We start from the raw sequence: 17,466 nt of genomic DNA on the forward strand, positions 1-17,466 counted from the left end.
TTCAAAAATTGTTCGATTTGGCTGAAATTTTGCACACTTGTTCCTTGGGTGAATATCTGGGGGTGTTTTTTTCATTTTTCAAAATTTTTGATTTTTGGGGCCTGGGGACGAGTTTTTCGCCAAAACGAGGCTAAAATTTTGGGGCAGCCTGGAGACTTCAAAAATTGTTCGATCTAGCTGAAATTTGCACACTTGTTCTTGGGTGAGTATCTGGGGGTGTTTTTTTTCATTTTTCAAAAATTTTGATTTTTGGGGGCCTGGGGACGAGTTTTTCGCCAAAACGAGGCTAAAATTTTGGGGCAGCCTGGAGACTTCAAAAATTGTTCGATCTGGCTGAAATTTTGCACACTTGTTCCTTGGGTGAATATCTGGGGGTGCTTTTTGCATTTTTCAAAAATTTAGATTTTTGGGGCCTAGGGACGAGTTTTTTGCCAAGACGAGGCTAAAGCTTTGAAGTAGCCTACAGCCCTCCAAAATGGTCGGATTTGGTTGAAATTTGGCACACTTGTTCATTGGGTAAATATCTGGGGGTCTACAATTGGGCCTATGAATCATTTGAAGCCACTGAAGTTGAGCCCAGTGCGTTGCGCACGTTCGACTATTTATTAAACTGTGTAACCTAAAGAATACATCAAATTTTGCGTGGAATGATTTTCGCAAAAATTAGTCTTGGCAAAAGAAATTAAAAATTTCACTAAAAATAAAAGACTACACTCTTTTTTTATAAGCATACGGGAATATTGGGTCGAGGCTCAATATGCTTAGAAAAATCTAATTTTCAGCCTTGATTTATGCTTTTTTATATGACTTCGATTTGTTGATTTTCTTTGGGTTCAAGAAAAATTTGTGTTTTTAAATCGGACATTGATTCGGCTTAAAGAATGAAAGGTTTCTTAGAAATTTGGCGCCGCAGGTGAAAATCTTTGGTCTAAGAAAGCCCAAACAGCTTTAAACGTAACCCTAAAAAGGTCAGCGTTTTAGAAAAGCTACACAATTTTCTTTGCATTTCAGCTCGGGGATATGCTTAGCATTATGCTTTTTTTTGCCGAATTTGAGCCTAAATATGCTTATTTGTTAAAATTCATTGGTCATTTGATTGTTGTCATATGATGTGGGAAAAGTTTTAGTGTTTTCTGAAATTTGATTAGCTTCTTCAGATATAAACGTTATACTTATAAAAAAGTAAGAGTGGAGGAGAAAAAGAGGCTCACTTGCGAATTTTGATTAATACATAAAAAAATTTTAATTGCCGATCCGCGAAAAAACTCCACCCGAAAAATATTCCACTTCAGGAAACTTATCAATAACACTATTTCATCCTTGACAAAATCATCTCATTATGTAAATAAATAGCTTGCAATTGCTGTCTCTCGCTTTCTGAACATTTATCCTCTCTCGTTCTTGATGAATTTGAAACGAAGCAAGAAAATCCCGTTAAATTTCCAACACATGCTCTTCTTTGCCGGTAAGTTTGTATTTTAACTCTCTGTAGAAATATTGACTAAAATATCGGGGGAATTATCTAATAGCGCACCGCGCTGAATCTAAAAATATATTTTATTTTTGACATAATCATTACTCTCGATGTTTTTGTACGAGTTCCAATCCCATCAACCTTTGCGGTAATCTCTTTTGCAAGTTAATTGCATCGTTTGACAAAAGATATATAACAGCTTGCACGTATCTTTAATTGAGCAGCGTTGAATTGTGGGATTGCAACTCGTACAAATGTCAGAAAAAGTAAAAAGTAATAATTATGACGTATGCGTTGCAGAGCGCTATTTACGCTCGGTAATATTAATCGGAGATTTCACAAATTTTTCCACCGTAAGGTTTTTTTTAAATATATATTTTTCAATAAGAACATTCAACACTTGTTCAAAATATTCGTTAATTTACATTTCTTAAAAAATTAGGTGTCTTAAAGTACGCAAGCCTTAAAGTGCTCTTAACTTGATTTTGATATTTTGCCAATCGTTTGACATCTGTTATTTGATAAAGAGGCTTACCCAGTCTTTTGGTAGATCTCAACTGCGGATACGCCGTTGGATACGGTGGTATTCGCCGTTTGAGAGAAGCCCTTTGGTTTCCCACTTGGCACCTACACAGTAATATATATTTCTAATAAACCAAGCCTCGTTCTCAAAGACATGTTGCTACGATACTTCAACGTCGTCAGATATGATTCATGTTTGCAAGCGTTTGCGGTTTTTTATCATCATTGTACTGGAAATTGTACTTTAATAGGATTAGTTTTTCCGGGGATTAGATTACGCGGTTGAGCTCATCCGCGAAATTTTAGGATTTCGCAGGACCTTATCTTGAGATAATATTTTCACGATTTTATCCTATTTTTGCCATTTTACTGCCAGACTATGCATATTGGTTGTGAAATAGGCATTATTAGCACAGTGAACATTCTAGAAGTGGTCTTTTGACATTTTTTGGAATTCAATTCAAAAACATTTCACGGATGATACTTTTTCAAATTTCCATTGGGACTTTACTTTCGCGGATGACAACCAAATCCGTGAAATCCGCGAAATTTAATTTCCACGAAAATTAATCCCATTAAATTATTTCGACTTCTTTTTCAATTACAGGTCTCCGTGGAGCTGTCGCTTTCGCACTGGCCATTCGGAACACGGAGAGCGGACAACGTAAACTGATGCTGACAAGTGTACTAGTAATCGCAATTGTGACCGTCATATTCAATGGTGGTTTGACGACACAAGCACTACTTAAACTTGGAATAAGGTAACTAATATATATTATAAATGGAGTATTGCTTTGTCTTTGAATTCTTAGCAAGTCCAATGTAATGATTAGCGTGGATTTTTATACCGGCGAATCATATTTTTTTGTGCCTTGAAATAAGACCCCTGCTATATAGAGGTCATTTTCCTTTGACTAATTGGGACGCACCGCTACCAAAATGCCACTGGAATGTCCTTGAAAATTGCCACCTGAAAAAGATTGGTAGCCAACATGCCTCTTCTAGACAGGAAAAAAACCCTTGCAATTGATAGAAAAAGTCAAATACAGAAGCTTCATTCTTGTTTTTTGTAAACTTGAAAGTTATCTACAAACGTTTCATCCGAGTGCCATCATCAGTAAAAATGAAATTTTTAGAAAATGGAAATTTATACGTACAGGGTGTCCGGAAAAAAGTATCGAGTCGTGCCACTTTTATAGAAAGAATGGTCTAGTGTGTGTTTCACTAAATTTTCAATGTTTATCAAAAATTCTCTCTATGTCATAATTAATTGTCATGAGACATCTTTTATGAATAACTTTTACAAAAAGCAATTCTCAATAACTTTAACGTCATTAGAATTGTAAAGAAAGTTAATTCATAATGATTGTTGTAAAAACAATCATTGTGTTGGTATATATTTTCTTACATTTTCTTAAACACACGCAACAACCTGCTACTCAGAATCATGTTCGAACTCGATACTTTTTTTCCGGACACCCTGTACAGAATTCTTAAGACCGTGAATAAATCATTATTAGAGCTATAAAATTCTAAAAGAAACGTCGTAAATCGTTTATAAGCACAAAAAATTCTACCCATAAAAGCTTGCTGTCGCCCGTAATTGCTACAATACTAGAGATGGTTTTCACCTGCTGTTTTTACACTTTTGGAAACGAGTTTTTAATTTTCAAAAATACTGAAACGACGCTCCACTAGTTTTTCATTTAACAAAATTCACATGTAGCTTATTTTATGTAATACTATTGAGTCTTCATAACTCGGACCTCTACAACGCGAATGTCTCCTTAACTCCTGGTTTCTGATCCTTTTAGATAACAATGCCTTATAATTCGAAATTTCCATAATACACGGGTTACAAAATTATAGTAGCAATAAAGGTGGGTTTGTTTCACCAAAGACAGTGCTCTACGTAAAGGAGCAATACAATAATGATGAGTCAAAACTTTTTTTAAAATGTAGAACTTAAAGTTTCATGCTTACAATCATCAGCTACATATGATACAAGTTTGATCTAATTGAAAAAAAATTCAAAATTCAAACACCGCTAGAATCGACAAGTCGTAAAAATTAATGAGTAATTAGAAAAAATAAAATTATAATTCCCATGCGAGCAGCTATGTCCAGTCTTTTGTTTTATAATGTTTAACATAAACTTATTCATGTGACGACATTTAGAAACGATTTCGGATCTTTTGTTAAGTAATTCGTCTTTGTTTTCGAATCTCAGGATTTCTAATTTTTCTTGTAAACAAAGGCGGCACATTTTGGAAGTGTTAGAGTAGGATTTGACCCGTTTTTGGATAGACCATTTTAACGTCGGGGCAATATTCTTTTCTTTTAAGGCCCAAATATACGTAGACAGGGTTGTGCTGTTTTTGTACTTAGCGTTGTTGATAGATTGCTTGTGTTCATTATATCGCTGCTTGAATTCTCTTTCGGTAAGGCCAATATATGATTTCTTATCATGGTTAGGTGCTGTAACTTCGCATTTATATACAATGGATTTGGTTTTGCATTTGTTTTGTAACGGACATGCATTTTTTTATTACGACAGTTGCAATGTTGGTCGTTGTCTTCAGGTTTCAATAAAATCTTTTTATTGTGGGAGTTTAATAGAACGGACGTTTTCGGTACAAGAGTAGCTCACTTTGACATTGTTTTTGTTGAAAACTGAATAAAGTTTGTTTGCTTTTGTAAAATGTTTATCAATGAGTTTTAGGAAGGTTTTTCCTACATTTGTTGAGACGTTTTTGTTGTATGGGGGGTTGAACCATATAATTTTTCGCTTTCTTGATCGACGATTTTCTGTATTTTGGTAGGTATTTTCATATGATAAGTTGATGTTTTTGTAACCACTTGCTTTTAAAGCTTCTTCGTAGATAGGTTTGGCTTGATTGAAAATAGTTTCATTTGAGGAATTTTTTGAAAGTCTCTTGTTTATGGAAAATGGCAGTTGCTTTATAATATTTTGAGGATGGTTTGAAGATGTGTTTACATATGAAAGGGTATCATTCGGTTTTTTGAACGGTCGGTAAGTACCTGTGTTTAGATCAAGTGTCAAATCGAGAAAATCAACGGTTTTCAAGTTAATGTCGATTTCAATGTCAAATCCTATGTTTTTGAAAATTTCGACAATTTTTTGACGGGTAGATTCGGGTTGGTCTAAAAAGCAGGGTAGCCAATGGGGTAGCCAATTGGGCTAGGTTATGGGGTACCTCTTTTTGCCTAAACTTTTGAAATCTGAAACCTGTTTTCATGTGGAAATAACTATTACAACATCTTGTTAATGATTCCATGTAATAAAATTTAAGATTCCTTTCGAACTTCAGCCACAATAGCCTTTTTTCCAAAGGTACTGAACTTTGTTACTTCTCAAGAGACCTGGCGCCATTTTGTCTTCCTTCTTGGCTTCGTTTGAAAATTTACAGACCCGAATAAAAAATATATACAAAACAGTTTTAAATATTTTAGATTTAGATTTTATTTATGTTTTTAATTGTTATTTCCGTGAAGCTGTAATTCGATGATAATAGCTTTGGAATCGCCTTTGGGCCATATGATCTCTAATCTTGTCATATCTTAACAATCCTTTGTTATTGAATCTATTGTTTAATTTAAATCATGTTTAGATGTTTCAAACAATTAATTCATTTCAAAATTTTTAAATATGGCAGCTTATAATAGGTACAAAAAGTCTTTTGAAATAGCTCTATTATAATGAAGCTCTATTTCTTACTCCTCGTGCATTAACACGGTAATTTATATCTTTGTTTATCTTTGCAATCATACATGGTCAATCTAAGTATCAATCAGATTCATGCTCCCTGGTCATTAAAATGTGGTTCTATGCATTCATTTTCGGTATTTCTATTCTGGTCTGTAAAATATTTAGGTACCCCACAACCTAGCCCAATTGGCTACCCCAATTGGCTACCCTGCTTTTTAGACCAACCCGGTAGATTCAGCGTCTTTTCTTGTCAGGTTACGGAATATCATTAAACCATCGTCACGGTACAAACCAATATTACGCTTGTCAGTGATTTACAAAATTATATCAATGCAGTCAAAACATGTGATTACTCGAAAAAGATCACGTGATTTTATTCCCATGTTACTTGCTTTACAACAACAACTGATAACTTTATTAGTGTCAATAAATTTGAACCAGAATCAGAAATAAATTTCATGTAACAAACACATAAAAGTTCGAGTTAAAGCGTGATTTGTCTTCAGACTTTGATTTTGCAATCTGTGTATTTGAACAAATTTGTGTTCTCCTTGCATGCTCACGTTTCGACTCGATTCCACTCGACTGTCTATTGTTATTTCTCTTTCACAGAGTGAACGTGGACCAAGACGAGGATATCGAGACAGAGCAACATGAAGACGGTGCTGGTCAAATACACGAAGATATCTCTTATGAACGATCGTGGTTGGTCAGAAAGTGGCACAACTTTGATGTCAAGTAAGACCCTTTTCATATTTTCCAATGTTGCTTACTCAAAAATCATTTCCATAAAACGAATACATTGGACCCTCGCTTATTCGAACTTCTACTTTTCGAAACTTTCTATAATTCGAACAAATTCTCAGCTCCTATCAAACGGCAACCCTCGTCTACACTCTATAATTCAAATCTGTCTATAGTTCGAACAAATTCGATTTACAGTTTGAGTTCAAATTAACGAAAGTTAACCGCAGTTGTTTTCAATTGTTAGAAATTTAAACGGAAGAACTAAAACGCCAATTTGAACTTTATTCTTTATGATTTTTCTTTTCTCTGGACGTGGTACAAACATAATCGAAATTATAATTAGATTACAGTATGATTATCAACTCTACAAAAAACGAGCGTGGAATCTTATCCCCTTATCATCTCTTTACAATATAAATACCGAGTTTATGTATGTGTGTTTTTCTGCGACGGAGGCGGCAAGGTACTAATTTGACTAGATCCTGAACAGCTAAGGACGACGGTAAATCAACACTTTTACCATCCTCGATATTGCGGGTCAGAACTGCGGGTTATTCCAAATCGCTTCAAAAGAGCAAATACATAAACTCGCTAATATTTTCCCCTACCCAAGGCCAGAAATTCAGACGTTAGATACAATCAACTCTCTCTAAACCCCTATTATTCGAATCTTTCTATAATTCGGTCTAAAAATTGATAAACTTTTCCTTCATATGTCAGACAGACAGACAGGAACCTACCTAGGCAAAGACATAGGCTTTGCAGATATACTGCAAAGATCACGGCACAAAAATTTTTCTTTCATAAAAGTTTTCTTTCATATGGAGTAATAAAAGTACACGACTTAAAGTTTTATGCTGCTGCACTTTTTCGAATGTACAAGAGAAATGATCTAAAACACTGCGTGTAAGAAATAAAAAAGGTTATAAAAGAATGAGGTAACATAGTGTCCCCCCCCCCTTTATAAAGGGGGGGGAAGCCAATTTTCCAATTTGGAATGGGTGAGGGGGGAAAATGAAAATTTGAATAGTAAAGGGGGGGAAAAAAAAGAGGGGGGAAAACATCGATAGTTGGCAAATTTGGTGGGGGGAAGTGTGAAATCACTTCAATCTCAGCAACCAAGGTCAGTCCACATGATATCATGTGATTAGATCATGATTGAAAAATTAACCAATTTTACCCATTTTCGTTCTATTTTGTCTAGTATTCCTTTTGCAGCAAAATTTTACGTTTGTGTCAGGTTGAAATTTGAAAAATTTATACAAGTATATATATGGGGGGAACTGATATTTTCAGAATTTTCTGGGGGGAAAGCAAAAAAGAGGGGGGAAACTAAAAAACTGAAAAGTGATAGGGGGAAAAAAAAGAGGGGGGAGTTTAAAAAAAATCAAGAATTTGGTGGGGGGAACAAACCCTGGAGGACACTATGGGTAAATTTGGACTAAAATATTTGTCTCCTCAGCTAGAAATTAGTATAAAATACTTTCTGTAATTCCATAGTCTTTCTCTAATTCAAAGAAAATTCTTTGGGCCCTTGAAGATCAATTAGGAAAAATCAACTGTATTCATCAATCTAATTGATCCACACGTATGGTAGGAACCCGTTTTTGGGATCGTTCCACATTAAACATTGTTTTTGATGATAATCATCTTCCAAATGGACCACATCTCCATCACCATTAAAAACGATGGTCTGACCTGCTTTCGTTCCTTCCACCACACCTCCCACCATGAACTGTTTGAACACTCTCCGAATGGTCTGCATGAAATTCCGTTCCGATTCCGTCATGTTGGCTCTCTCTTTCGGCCAAAATTTGTAACCAAACAGAGCGATCGAATCGGTCATATGCGCCGCGTCATGGTACACCGCTAATTGGTCAATGACTTTGTCAGGTTTCCATGCTGATACATATCTATATGTTTTCTCCAAGTGAGGACTGCGTCTCATGTCTTTAACAAGCTGGTTATTGGAGCACGTCACACGGGCGTCTGTGACGTACGTCTCGAACCAATATTGTGGTGTCGGTTTTGTTTTGACGTACGTCTTTGTCAGCTTATATGCGATATCAATATCAGAGATGGCGATAGTATTGAATGTTCGCAGCCTTTTCTCTATGAAAACTTCCATTGGGACGCTTGAGTTAAATACACGTGGAGGATCCATTCCGACTTCTTGTCCTGTTGTCCCAATCAGAAGGTCGATATCTGAAGTCAGGGTCTGCAATTTATAAGCATCTTTTGGCGCGACGGGCAATGATATTGGATCAGTGACTATGAGAGAGCCAGTCAACAGACCGTAGGTTGGAAAATCTGATAAATCCTTTTGTGCCCAATTTGGATATACGGTTCCTAGTGTCAGAAAATCAAAATCTTCAATTTTTAGTGCAATAATTTTTATTATATATTGAGACACAAAAACAAGAACGTTTCAGACATGATTTCAATGCATTTCTATGGAAGACGACCGTAGTGCAGTTGTAGAGCATCCGGCTACGGTGCGCAAGGTTGTGGGTTCAACCCCTAGCTGGGTCATACCAAAGATTCCCAAAATGGTACTTGATGTCTCTCTGCTTGATGCTCAACAATTAAGAGAACGATCAAGGGTAAGTGGTTAGTGCAATCCAGGGAGAAAGAGTGGTGCCCTCCACTACCTTCGGCTCCAAAGAGGAGCCTTGGGGTCGCCTCCGACTGCGGTCGCAGACTTACTTATTATGGTAAAAATCGAATTTCAATTACCTGGTATGGACCGAAGAACCTCATCAGGTGTCATGTTATAAAAACATTCTCTGATATCTTCTTTCTTGGTGTAATTCCTACACTTCGATCGCTCGATGAATATTCGATTGTCTTTAGAAGCTTCGGTATAATTTCTTGGGAAATTTGTTGACCCGCTCATCGGTATACCACGTTTGAACAGACCATCAGCTAAAGGTGATGCTGCCAATGCGAAGATTGATGTACCACCAGAACTTTGACCAGAGACAGTCACCAAATCTGGATTCCCACCGAAATTTCGTATATTCTCTTTCACCCATTTTAAACCAAGGATTTGATCCATCAAACCATAGTTTCCGTACGACACATCTTCTTGCCACAGTTCTTCCAGACTTAACCAACCGAACGCATTCAACCGGTAACTGAGGCTGACTCCGACAACGTTCATTTCTGATGCAAACTCACCATCTGGATAATATCCAGTAACATCACTGTACACATTCAGTAAAAAACCTTAAAAAGATCAAGGGAAGAAAAACAGTGTCAAATGCGGTTAATAGGTACTCTATACCAGAGTGTACAGTGCCGTACACACCGGGGGGCCCCCCAAAAGATATTCAGATTATGGTGTTTTTTTGAAAAAGGTGTAAATTTCGTCAACGTTGTCTGTATATTTACTTTTTAAAAATGTAATGCACTAACTATTTGATAGTCTTATGATTTGAAAATATACTAATATGCACGCGATTTCTACTTGCCTTTTACTAAAAATTGACTTTCGGAGAGGCAGTTTCAGCCAATCTGCAGGGTATGAAGTCCAAAAATTTTTCTGGCCCGTCGGCCCCAGCCGGTGGGGCTTCCTTAGATACTAAACTTATAGGCCCCCCCTAAAATATTATTTGTGTCTACGGCACTGGTGTATCTCACGTTTATCTTTTTGTATTCCACTCTGTACGCAATGTCTGTAGTGTTTGATAAAAAATTTCCGTCAACTACGCCAATTAATTAAATCCCGTAAATCTGGTGTTTTGTGTGTGGTGCCCAAAGCGAAAATCCCAATGATTTACGCTGCGTTTAAAGATGTTAATTACTCTGAGAAGAGAAAGCAGGGTGCTATTGGAATGACTAGGACCCGATAGGATAATATGCGATAATTTTAAAATTTCAGGAGCTTCATTTTTTATAGTTATGCTTTATGACATACAGTCAACTCTCTCTAATTCAAATCTTTTTCTAATTCAAACTATTGGTCCCCTCAACCGGAAAATGGTATAAAATACTCTTTCTCTAATTCGAAGAAGGTTCTCTGTCCCTTGAAAATCGAATTAGAGAGATTCAACTGTAATAGCAAAATTAGCCAAGAACTCAAACCTCCATGAATCCACACAAAGACTGGTAAATTAGCATTCTCATCCAATGTCGGTGTGTGAATATGAAGATAAAGACAATCTTCAGAAGGTTCTCTCTCCACCGGTGGAAAAGGTGGAGGGTTGTATTGAATACATAGAGTATTTGAAATGTTGGCGACGTAGATGCCGGAGAGTTTCTTCTTCGGGACAGGAGGTTTCCAGCGGAGTTGACCAACGGGTGGTTCAGCAAACGGGATACCTTTGAAACGGTACGATACCTTGATAAAGAGATGAGAACATTAAAAGACGCTTATTATAAATGAGTTGGGTTTCTTTAATATGGTCAGACTGGTGCAAATCAGATTGGTAAGAGTTTTAGTGTAGCTTAGGTGATTATAAAATGGACCCTGGACTACCTGTTATCTTTGATTAAATCAGCCCTTACAGGAAAATTAATAGAGTACATGTCGTTTATTTCGTACATTACGGTCCGCAAATCATATTGTAATTCTAAGTGGCCCTTAACATTACTCTCCTACTATAGGATTCCACTTCTTGGACAATAGTCTCCCCTTTCTGCCTAAAATGATTTGAGGAGCCTTATCTGTACGTACCTTTTCATTATTCATCTCTTTAAATCCTTTGAATACACCTGCTGCTGTTTTCACGATGACGTCATCGTCGCCATTATTGATGACGTCATTTTCACGATGACTGTCAAGGCTGTGTGGTTTGTGATTCTCACTTAGTATCCTTGTAGCCGTTATGTTAACATGATCACGTAGGAAAATGATCGAGATGGCAGCCACCTATAAAAAGGCAAATGTAATATAATCAGATATAATAGACGTTTTTCATAAATTACGTCACAAACATCGCTTGCCTCGTTCTGAAATTATTACCAAGGTGATTAACGGATTTTATTGAAATTACTTTCTATTCGTAAAGAAATCATTTAGTGTCTCAAGTGACATAATCACCATATAGTATTTGTTTGAAAACAAGGCAAGTGATATGTTCGCGACGTAATTTATGAAAAGGTTTATTTAATCTAAGACTCTTATTAGCATTATTTTTTCGTCGCCGGCGTATAAGGGCCGACGTGAGACACTGGCGCATTTAAGACGAAAGAGCAAGTACGTTGGAAACATGCGAAGGAGTACAACGCTCATTAAAAGACAATGAAGTTACTATTATAAATCTCTTCCTCTAATAAGTTCGACGCGTGGTCTAAAACCGACTATGTAAGAGATCGGAAATGTAGAAGGGAAGGCTGTGCTATTTCAAACTATTTCAAAATGAAACTTTCTTTCCCTCAATGTCATATCATTACTATTACTTATTTTCACCATCTTTGTAAATACTTGTGTGAAATTTACTACGAAGCTAAGTGTTTTATAAGTCCGCAAACTCTTAGTGTTCTTAACTTGATCTCAATATTTTTATCATCGGCAAACGTTCTTTTAAAGTTTGTTCTTATATGCAAAAGAAACGTGTAACCTTGCTCGTTTTTCGTAAATGAAGAAGAGAATAGGCGACAAACAGAATAATTGCTGTTCAAGAAATTTAATACTGTAATGTCTCTATCAGGAAACTGATCTGACAACAACAAGGCTGATCTTAGAGCATAGTTTGACAGATGAGTATCTTCAATGACTTACCGATAGGAACACAATTCCAACAGCTAATGCAATCTTCTTAAATGGCTTTTTAGTTACTCTAGTTCTTAGTGGTTGAGTTATTATGGCTAATCGTTCCTTTTCCTCTCTCTTCATCGCTTTACATACACCTACACTATCCTTTGACAGAATCCGAATGTTATTTTCTAACAGTTGCACTCTTGTGCAGACTACTTTAAAGTATCTAGAAGGATCCAGATTTCTCTACTTAGCACATATGATATTATTGTCTCTACACGTTTTTTTATAAGAACATCTAAAAAATTTGAAGCTTTCGGATGTTCTTACCTTTTTGAGTTTCAAGCCTAAGAATGTTCTTAACATGTCCTTAGTTTCCCCATTTTTTATGTATTTTGGTCCTTTTTCCTAAGAAATTGGCTGTTTTAGAGTCCGGAAAGACCTTTAAAATGTTCTTTTAACTTGTTCTTAATATTTTTGTCATCGAAGCTTTATGTTTTTATATAGTTTGTTCTTATAGAAAACGTGTATTAGCTACAGAAGACCATTCTTTTTAATGTAAACATACCACTTAAAACATGTGATCAAACGAGTGTGCTTCAGACTGATTTGAAGGTTTTCTTTTATACCATTCTTATAATTTTTAGCACTCTCAGGTGCCTGATAAACGCCTATCCCTCTGTGCTTGTACAAATTTGTACATTTTTTCCAAATATGACGAATATGCAATCTCGAAATCGTAAGGACTGTGTTCGTCTAAAAGGAGTAGGAATGACAACGAAATTGCGTGATTGTGTTTATGAATAGGGCGCCGTATCAGTTTTTGACTTTCCGGCGCACAACAAGATTCTTTTTTTAGAATTTTCCGCGGGAGGACTATTTTCCTCAGATGTTTAATTTTCAAGTGCCTTCAGAGATTTACCGTGCGCGTTAGAAAATTATGAACAGCTGTTATCAGGTTAGAAAAACCGGGTCCTGAAGATAAAACTTTATGTACCAAATTTCCAAACAAACGTTAAACGTTACATCAGTTATGGATTAATCAGGAGAAAAGAGCTAGAAGATATCAGATATCTCAATTTATTATAAAAATGAACAATATAACATGATACCACAAACAAGACATATGATTTCATTTATAAATATCTTGTTAATTTTTATCTTTTTCTTGGTTTCCAATAGACGATATCGGCTTCACATGAAAACTTAGATTTGACCCCCGAGAATTCCCCACGATGCTTTGTGCAACATTTTTCAGGGCAAAGCATTGTGGGAAATATCTGGAGGTCAAATCTGAGTTTTCATTTAAATATAAAAGAAATCAAAAGGTTTTAACGACCAATCACCGACAAATTCAAACCCTGTTTTTCTTTATACCTCCATGCTATTAGTGGATATCAAGGATCCAATTAGTTTTAAAAATGTTTCAAAACAAATCTAAGACTCGCCCGATGAAATAAGACTTTTTAGGAGATCTCGAGTCTGCTCTGAATATTCTAACTATCAGTATTGAAGATTTCTAGCCTTCTAATGTACGACCATTAAATAAAACTAGCCGGTACCCGGCGTCGCACGCCGGTTAAGCTGTAGTTGAACGCACTAAAAGTCCTTTGGATGTTGAAGCTGGCTTAAAAAATGATCAAATTAATAAAAAGATATCCTCAAAGTTTGACTCTAACCCTCCCCCGGAGATCTTTTTCTCGCTTCGCTCGCATTAAATACGCCGTCCAGTTTTCGACAATTTGAGAAAATGTCATGGTAAAGAGGAGTGAAATGTAGAAATGACAATTCTTTAGGAAAAGGCGGGAAAACCACAAAGAATAGTGCAACTTTGTTTTTATCAGATTTAAAAAGGTAAATAAGTCATTTCTAAATTGCTTTTTTTAAACCCGTGTCATAACTTTTCGAAATTAAACATGAAAAATGACGTACAAAGTTTTTAACAGTATCAACCACTTGAATGTTTTTATATGAAGAAAAAGATGGACTAATTTCTTCTCTTGCTTTTTATCGCCCTTTGCTGTTATTGTTCGACAAACTTTTTAATTTTTATGTTTTGATTTACATTATTTGAAATGTTCTTTTCTATAAAAGAAACTTGTTTTGTTTTGAAAAGAATTCGAATGTCATTAATAAATACGATCGTTAAATACATTCGATTCAAACAAAAGAAAAGAAAAAACAGGATCGGCCAAAGCTGGGCAGAAATTAAAATTACTAAATGTAGATTGGCTTTTAATTTCAAAACAAAAGCTGAATAAAGTCTTAACCATGCTCTATTCGATCTGTCAATCAAAACAAACTTATCGAGAACAAAACATTGCTTGCGAAATCGAAAGTGTGCATATGGCGCGAATCCAATAGAACAAATTTGTGGAGCAAGAGACTAAAGGTCATAATTTTAAAACACAAACAAAGCAAAAACGAAAGTGGTGACACACAGACACACAAAGCACCGCTATTAATATATAGACTCAGCCTCGTGCAGCCTGACGAAACAAGTCTATGTTCCAGTTCGTTATCCGTTAATTTTTTTAAAAAGATATTTCTTTAATCCAGAAAATGGAAAGTTATTTATAAGCACACGCGATTTCAGACTCGATTTTTAGAATATTTAATAATCTTAAAAGAAAAATATTTTAGCGAAAAGAGAATTTGGTGAATTTGGTGGATTTACGCAAAATCAGCCAAATAAAGTTCGTGTCAAAATTAATTTTTTTGCTCCTTCTGCCAAATTAATTTCGCGCGAAATTTAATTTACTGTATTTCTTATTTACTTTTCAAGTTCCTACTATTTCTGTAGTTCTTACATGAGTTTTCTTTTGCTTATCTGATGAAGGTTTTTGGCTGAAAATATTCCGCTATTGCCAAAACTCCTTCGCAAATCTGCCAAATCAAATTCCCGCTAAAGTTTTTTCCCTTGATTTAAATTTTTTTTTTCAAATAAATCTATTTCTTTTTCTTTTTTCAATCAAGTGAAGTCCATTTTCTCTTACAGATACATGAAGCCAATGTTCACGAGTAAAGCTGGTCCCGTTCGAGGGGACGTTCCGCGTTGTTGTGTTCCTCTTGCATCATGTCTGTCACCGGAAGAAAGAGGCGAAAGATATGAACGTCGTTCCTCTATGGTAAGTGTCATTTCTCCTCCAGAAATAATTGTTCACCGCGGGGATAGAGATGACACCCTCCACCCTAGGACGAATATCGTTAAAATAACGAGATTTGATACTCTAAATGTTATAATATTCAATGTTTTTTAAACATAACTTCATTTCAAAAAATAGCCTGATACAAACCCTATTGAAAAATGTAGGAGTGCTCAGGAGCTAATCTCATCGTCAATCAACAGTTATGCAATTATGGCATGACACCTTTGGTATCATAAACAGCTTCAGTTTTTTTTCACATTTCTTTTTCGTTAAATTTCAATCAAAAACAGCGTCGCGCAGAAGATGAACATGGTTCAATTGGCTCAGTCGGCTCCATCGATGATGACATGCTCGATATTGCCGTCTCTCATGACGTCATGACAAAACCCCCTTCTCGTGAGCTGTCACGTGAGGAACAACAGCCAACCAGAAGACAACCTGAAGGACCCAGTGACGTCAATCCTGACGGCATGCCACTGAATATCATTAGTTAGAATGGGTTGTGACTGTAATGGAGAAGGTTGTATCAGTTCTTGTAGGTCGGTCACCTCTCCATAGGCGTAGCGGCATTGGTCGATCGAATGATGTTTTACTTGTTTTAATGTCTTGAAAATGGGTTTTTAACCAATTGTTTTTGTGAAAGTAAATGACTGACTGTATCAAAAACTTTTGGGGTAGAACACTTTGACTGGGACTGAGATTGGTTCTCTGAAACAAGAGTGTTTATGAACAAAAGTTCCGACATGACGTTAACTTTTGAATTTTGGTAAAATGGTAAGATCTGCAAAAATCACCAAGGGGATTTTAAGTTTGGGGATACTAGTTATTTTTTAATGTTTTTTTTTCAATACAGTTTTTTTAATAATTTTTTTTCGGCTTTTTAGTTTTCAACGTCCAAAAACTACATGTTTTTTTATAAGAACATCCAAAAAATTTTATGCCTTGTGATGTTCTTAACATTTTGAGATTTAAGAGCCTAAAAATGTTCTTAACTTGCTCTTAACATTTTTGCCATTGAAGCCTTATGTCCGTATATAGTTTGTTCTTATAAAAAACGCGTATCTAGACTTTTTTTTTACAATAATGTACAATAATTTTGAAATTTCCTTCGTTTTCATATAATAATAATGATGTTATTTTCTACTCACTGTGTTAATTTTAAGAAATATTTAGATGATTATTGATATTCGCTTCAAGATTCGATTAATTATATATGTATTCACGTGATTTAATTTCTGCGATTTCGGCCATTTTCGCGAAATTTAGCCCTCGCGAAAATTTTGAGATCTGGACTTCGCCGGAAAATGAAAGAAATAAGTTGAATAGGGGGCCGATTCGCATAACTTTTTCCACACGCGAAAATTGGGGAAAATTTGGCTTTCAAGAATTTCCTCAGTTAAAATAATACAACAAATAATTTCCAAGCATTGAAAAGAAATCACATGAAATATTGACAGATGTATATATTTTGTCGTAAATTGTTTTTTCAATTAACATAAACTATGACTTGGTTGTTGTTCATGTTATAGTTAGATACCACACAATATTTTCTCAATTTTTAACGAATTTTTCATAGATTTTTTTACTTCATTATTATTTCTAACTATATTGAATCTGTATTATAGTGCCCGGGAGGTTGCTTAGCCAAAATGGGGGTATAAATATGAACCAACCTTTAGGTACAGTTTATTTAGTCTATATCTGGCTGGACTTTGCTTTCTTATGATTTGATGAAGCTCAGTGAAGTAGACTTGTGGATATCGGCATCTTAGAATTTTTCTACTTTCGTTTTCAAAAATTATATAAAAAGGCCAAAACAATGAAATATACCCAAAACCCCATTAAATTTTATAAAGCTGTAATAAAAACAGAAAAATACACTTGAACAATTGGTTAATTGTTCATTGTCTTCAGTTTGCTTTTCTTCAAAAAGCGTCTGGATCTAGTGGTATTATTTGGATGAAGTCTATCATATTACACAGATGGGATGGAGTTTTTATAAGGTACTTTAATACTTGGTCGTTTGAAGTAATAAAAATGACGCGTTCTTTATAAAAAGTAACAAATCAAATAAGAGCTTGTAGAAACTCCATCTTGACCCTTAAATGTTAGCCCTATTCGGCCTAGGGGGGGGGGGCTCTTT

General features: G+C 35.5%; 2 protein-coding genes across 2 annotated transcripts; one reads left to right on the forward strand and one right to left on the reverse strand.

Moving 5' to 3' along the window:
• Positions 1-1,334: 1,334 nt before the first annotated feature.
• LOC136823320 (sodium/hydrogen exchanger 9-like) lies at positions 1,335-17,262 on the forward strand. The gene is made up of 5 exons (XM_067079500.1): positions 1,335-1,465; positions 2,604-2,757; positions 6,339-6,464; positions 15,173-15,302; positions 15,614-17,262. The coding sequence occupies exons 1-5, from the start codon at positions 1,405-1,407 to the stop codon at positions 15,815-15,817; spliced, it is 675 nt and encodes a 224-aa protein (XP_066935601.1). The 5' UTR covers positions 1,335-1,404; the 3' UTR covers positions 15,818-17,262.
• On the reverse strand, positions 7,329-12,379 carry LOC136823322 (carboxylesterase 1C-like). The gene is made up of 5 exons (XM_067079502.1): positions 12,199-12,379; positions 11,152-11,346; positions 10,560-10,815; positions 9,210-9,701; positions 7,329-8,822 (listed from the first exon to the last, which is right to left on the reverse strand). Exons 1-5 carry the CDS (start codon positions 12,310-12,312, stop codon positions 8,047-8,049), a joined length of 1,833 nt encoding a protein of 610 aa, XP_066935603.1. The 5' UTR covers positions 12,313-12,379; the 3' UTR covers positions 7,329-8,046.
• Positions 17,263-17,466: the final 204 nt, after the last annotated feature.

Source organism: Clytia hemisphaerica, unplaced genomic scaffold, assembly GCF_902728285.1.
Source record: "Clytia hemisphaerica strain Z4C2 unplaced genomic scaffold, Clytia hemisphaerica genome assembly, whole genome shotgun sequence".
NCBI classification, from domain to species: Eukaryota; Metazoa; Cnidaria; class Hydrozoa; order Leptothecata; family Clytiidae; genus Clytia; species Clytia hemisphaerica.

Coding starts and splice junctions, on each gene's coding strand:
- LOC136823320 (XM_067079500.1), top strand. CDS start 1,405: ATGAATTTGAAACGAAGCAAGAAAATCCCGTTAAATTTCCAACACATG. Junction 6,465..15,172: donor TGGCACAACTTTGATGTCAA/GTAAGACCCTTT, acceptor TTTCTCTTACAG/ATACATGAAGCCAATGTTCA. Junction 15,303..15,613: donor ATGAACGTCGTTCCTCTATG/GTAAGTGTCATT, acceptor AATCAAAAACAG/CGTCGCGCAGAAGATGAACA.
- LOC136823322 (XM_067079502.1), bottom strand. CDS start 12,312: ATGAAGAGAGAGGAAAAGGAACGATTAGCCATAATAACTCAACCACTA. Junction 10,816..11,151: donor AAGAGATGAATAATGAAAAG/GTACGTACAGAT, acceptor CTCTTTATCAAG/GTATCGTACCGTTTCAAAGG. Junction 8,823..9,209: donor GGTTCTTCGGTCCATACCAG/GTAATTGAAATT, acceptor TTCTGACACTAG/GAACCGTATATCCAAATTGG.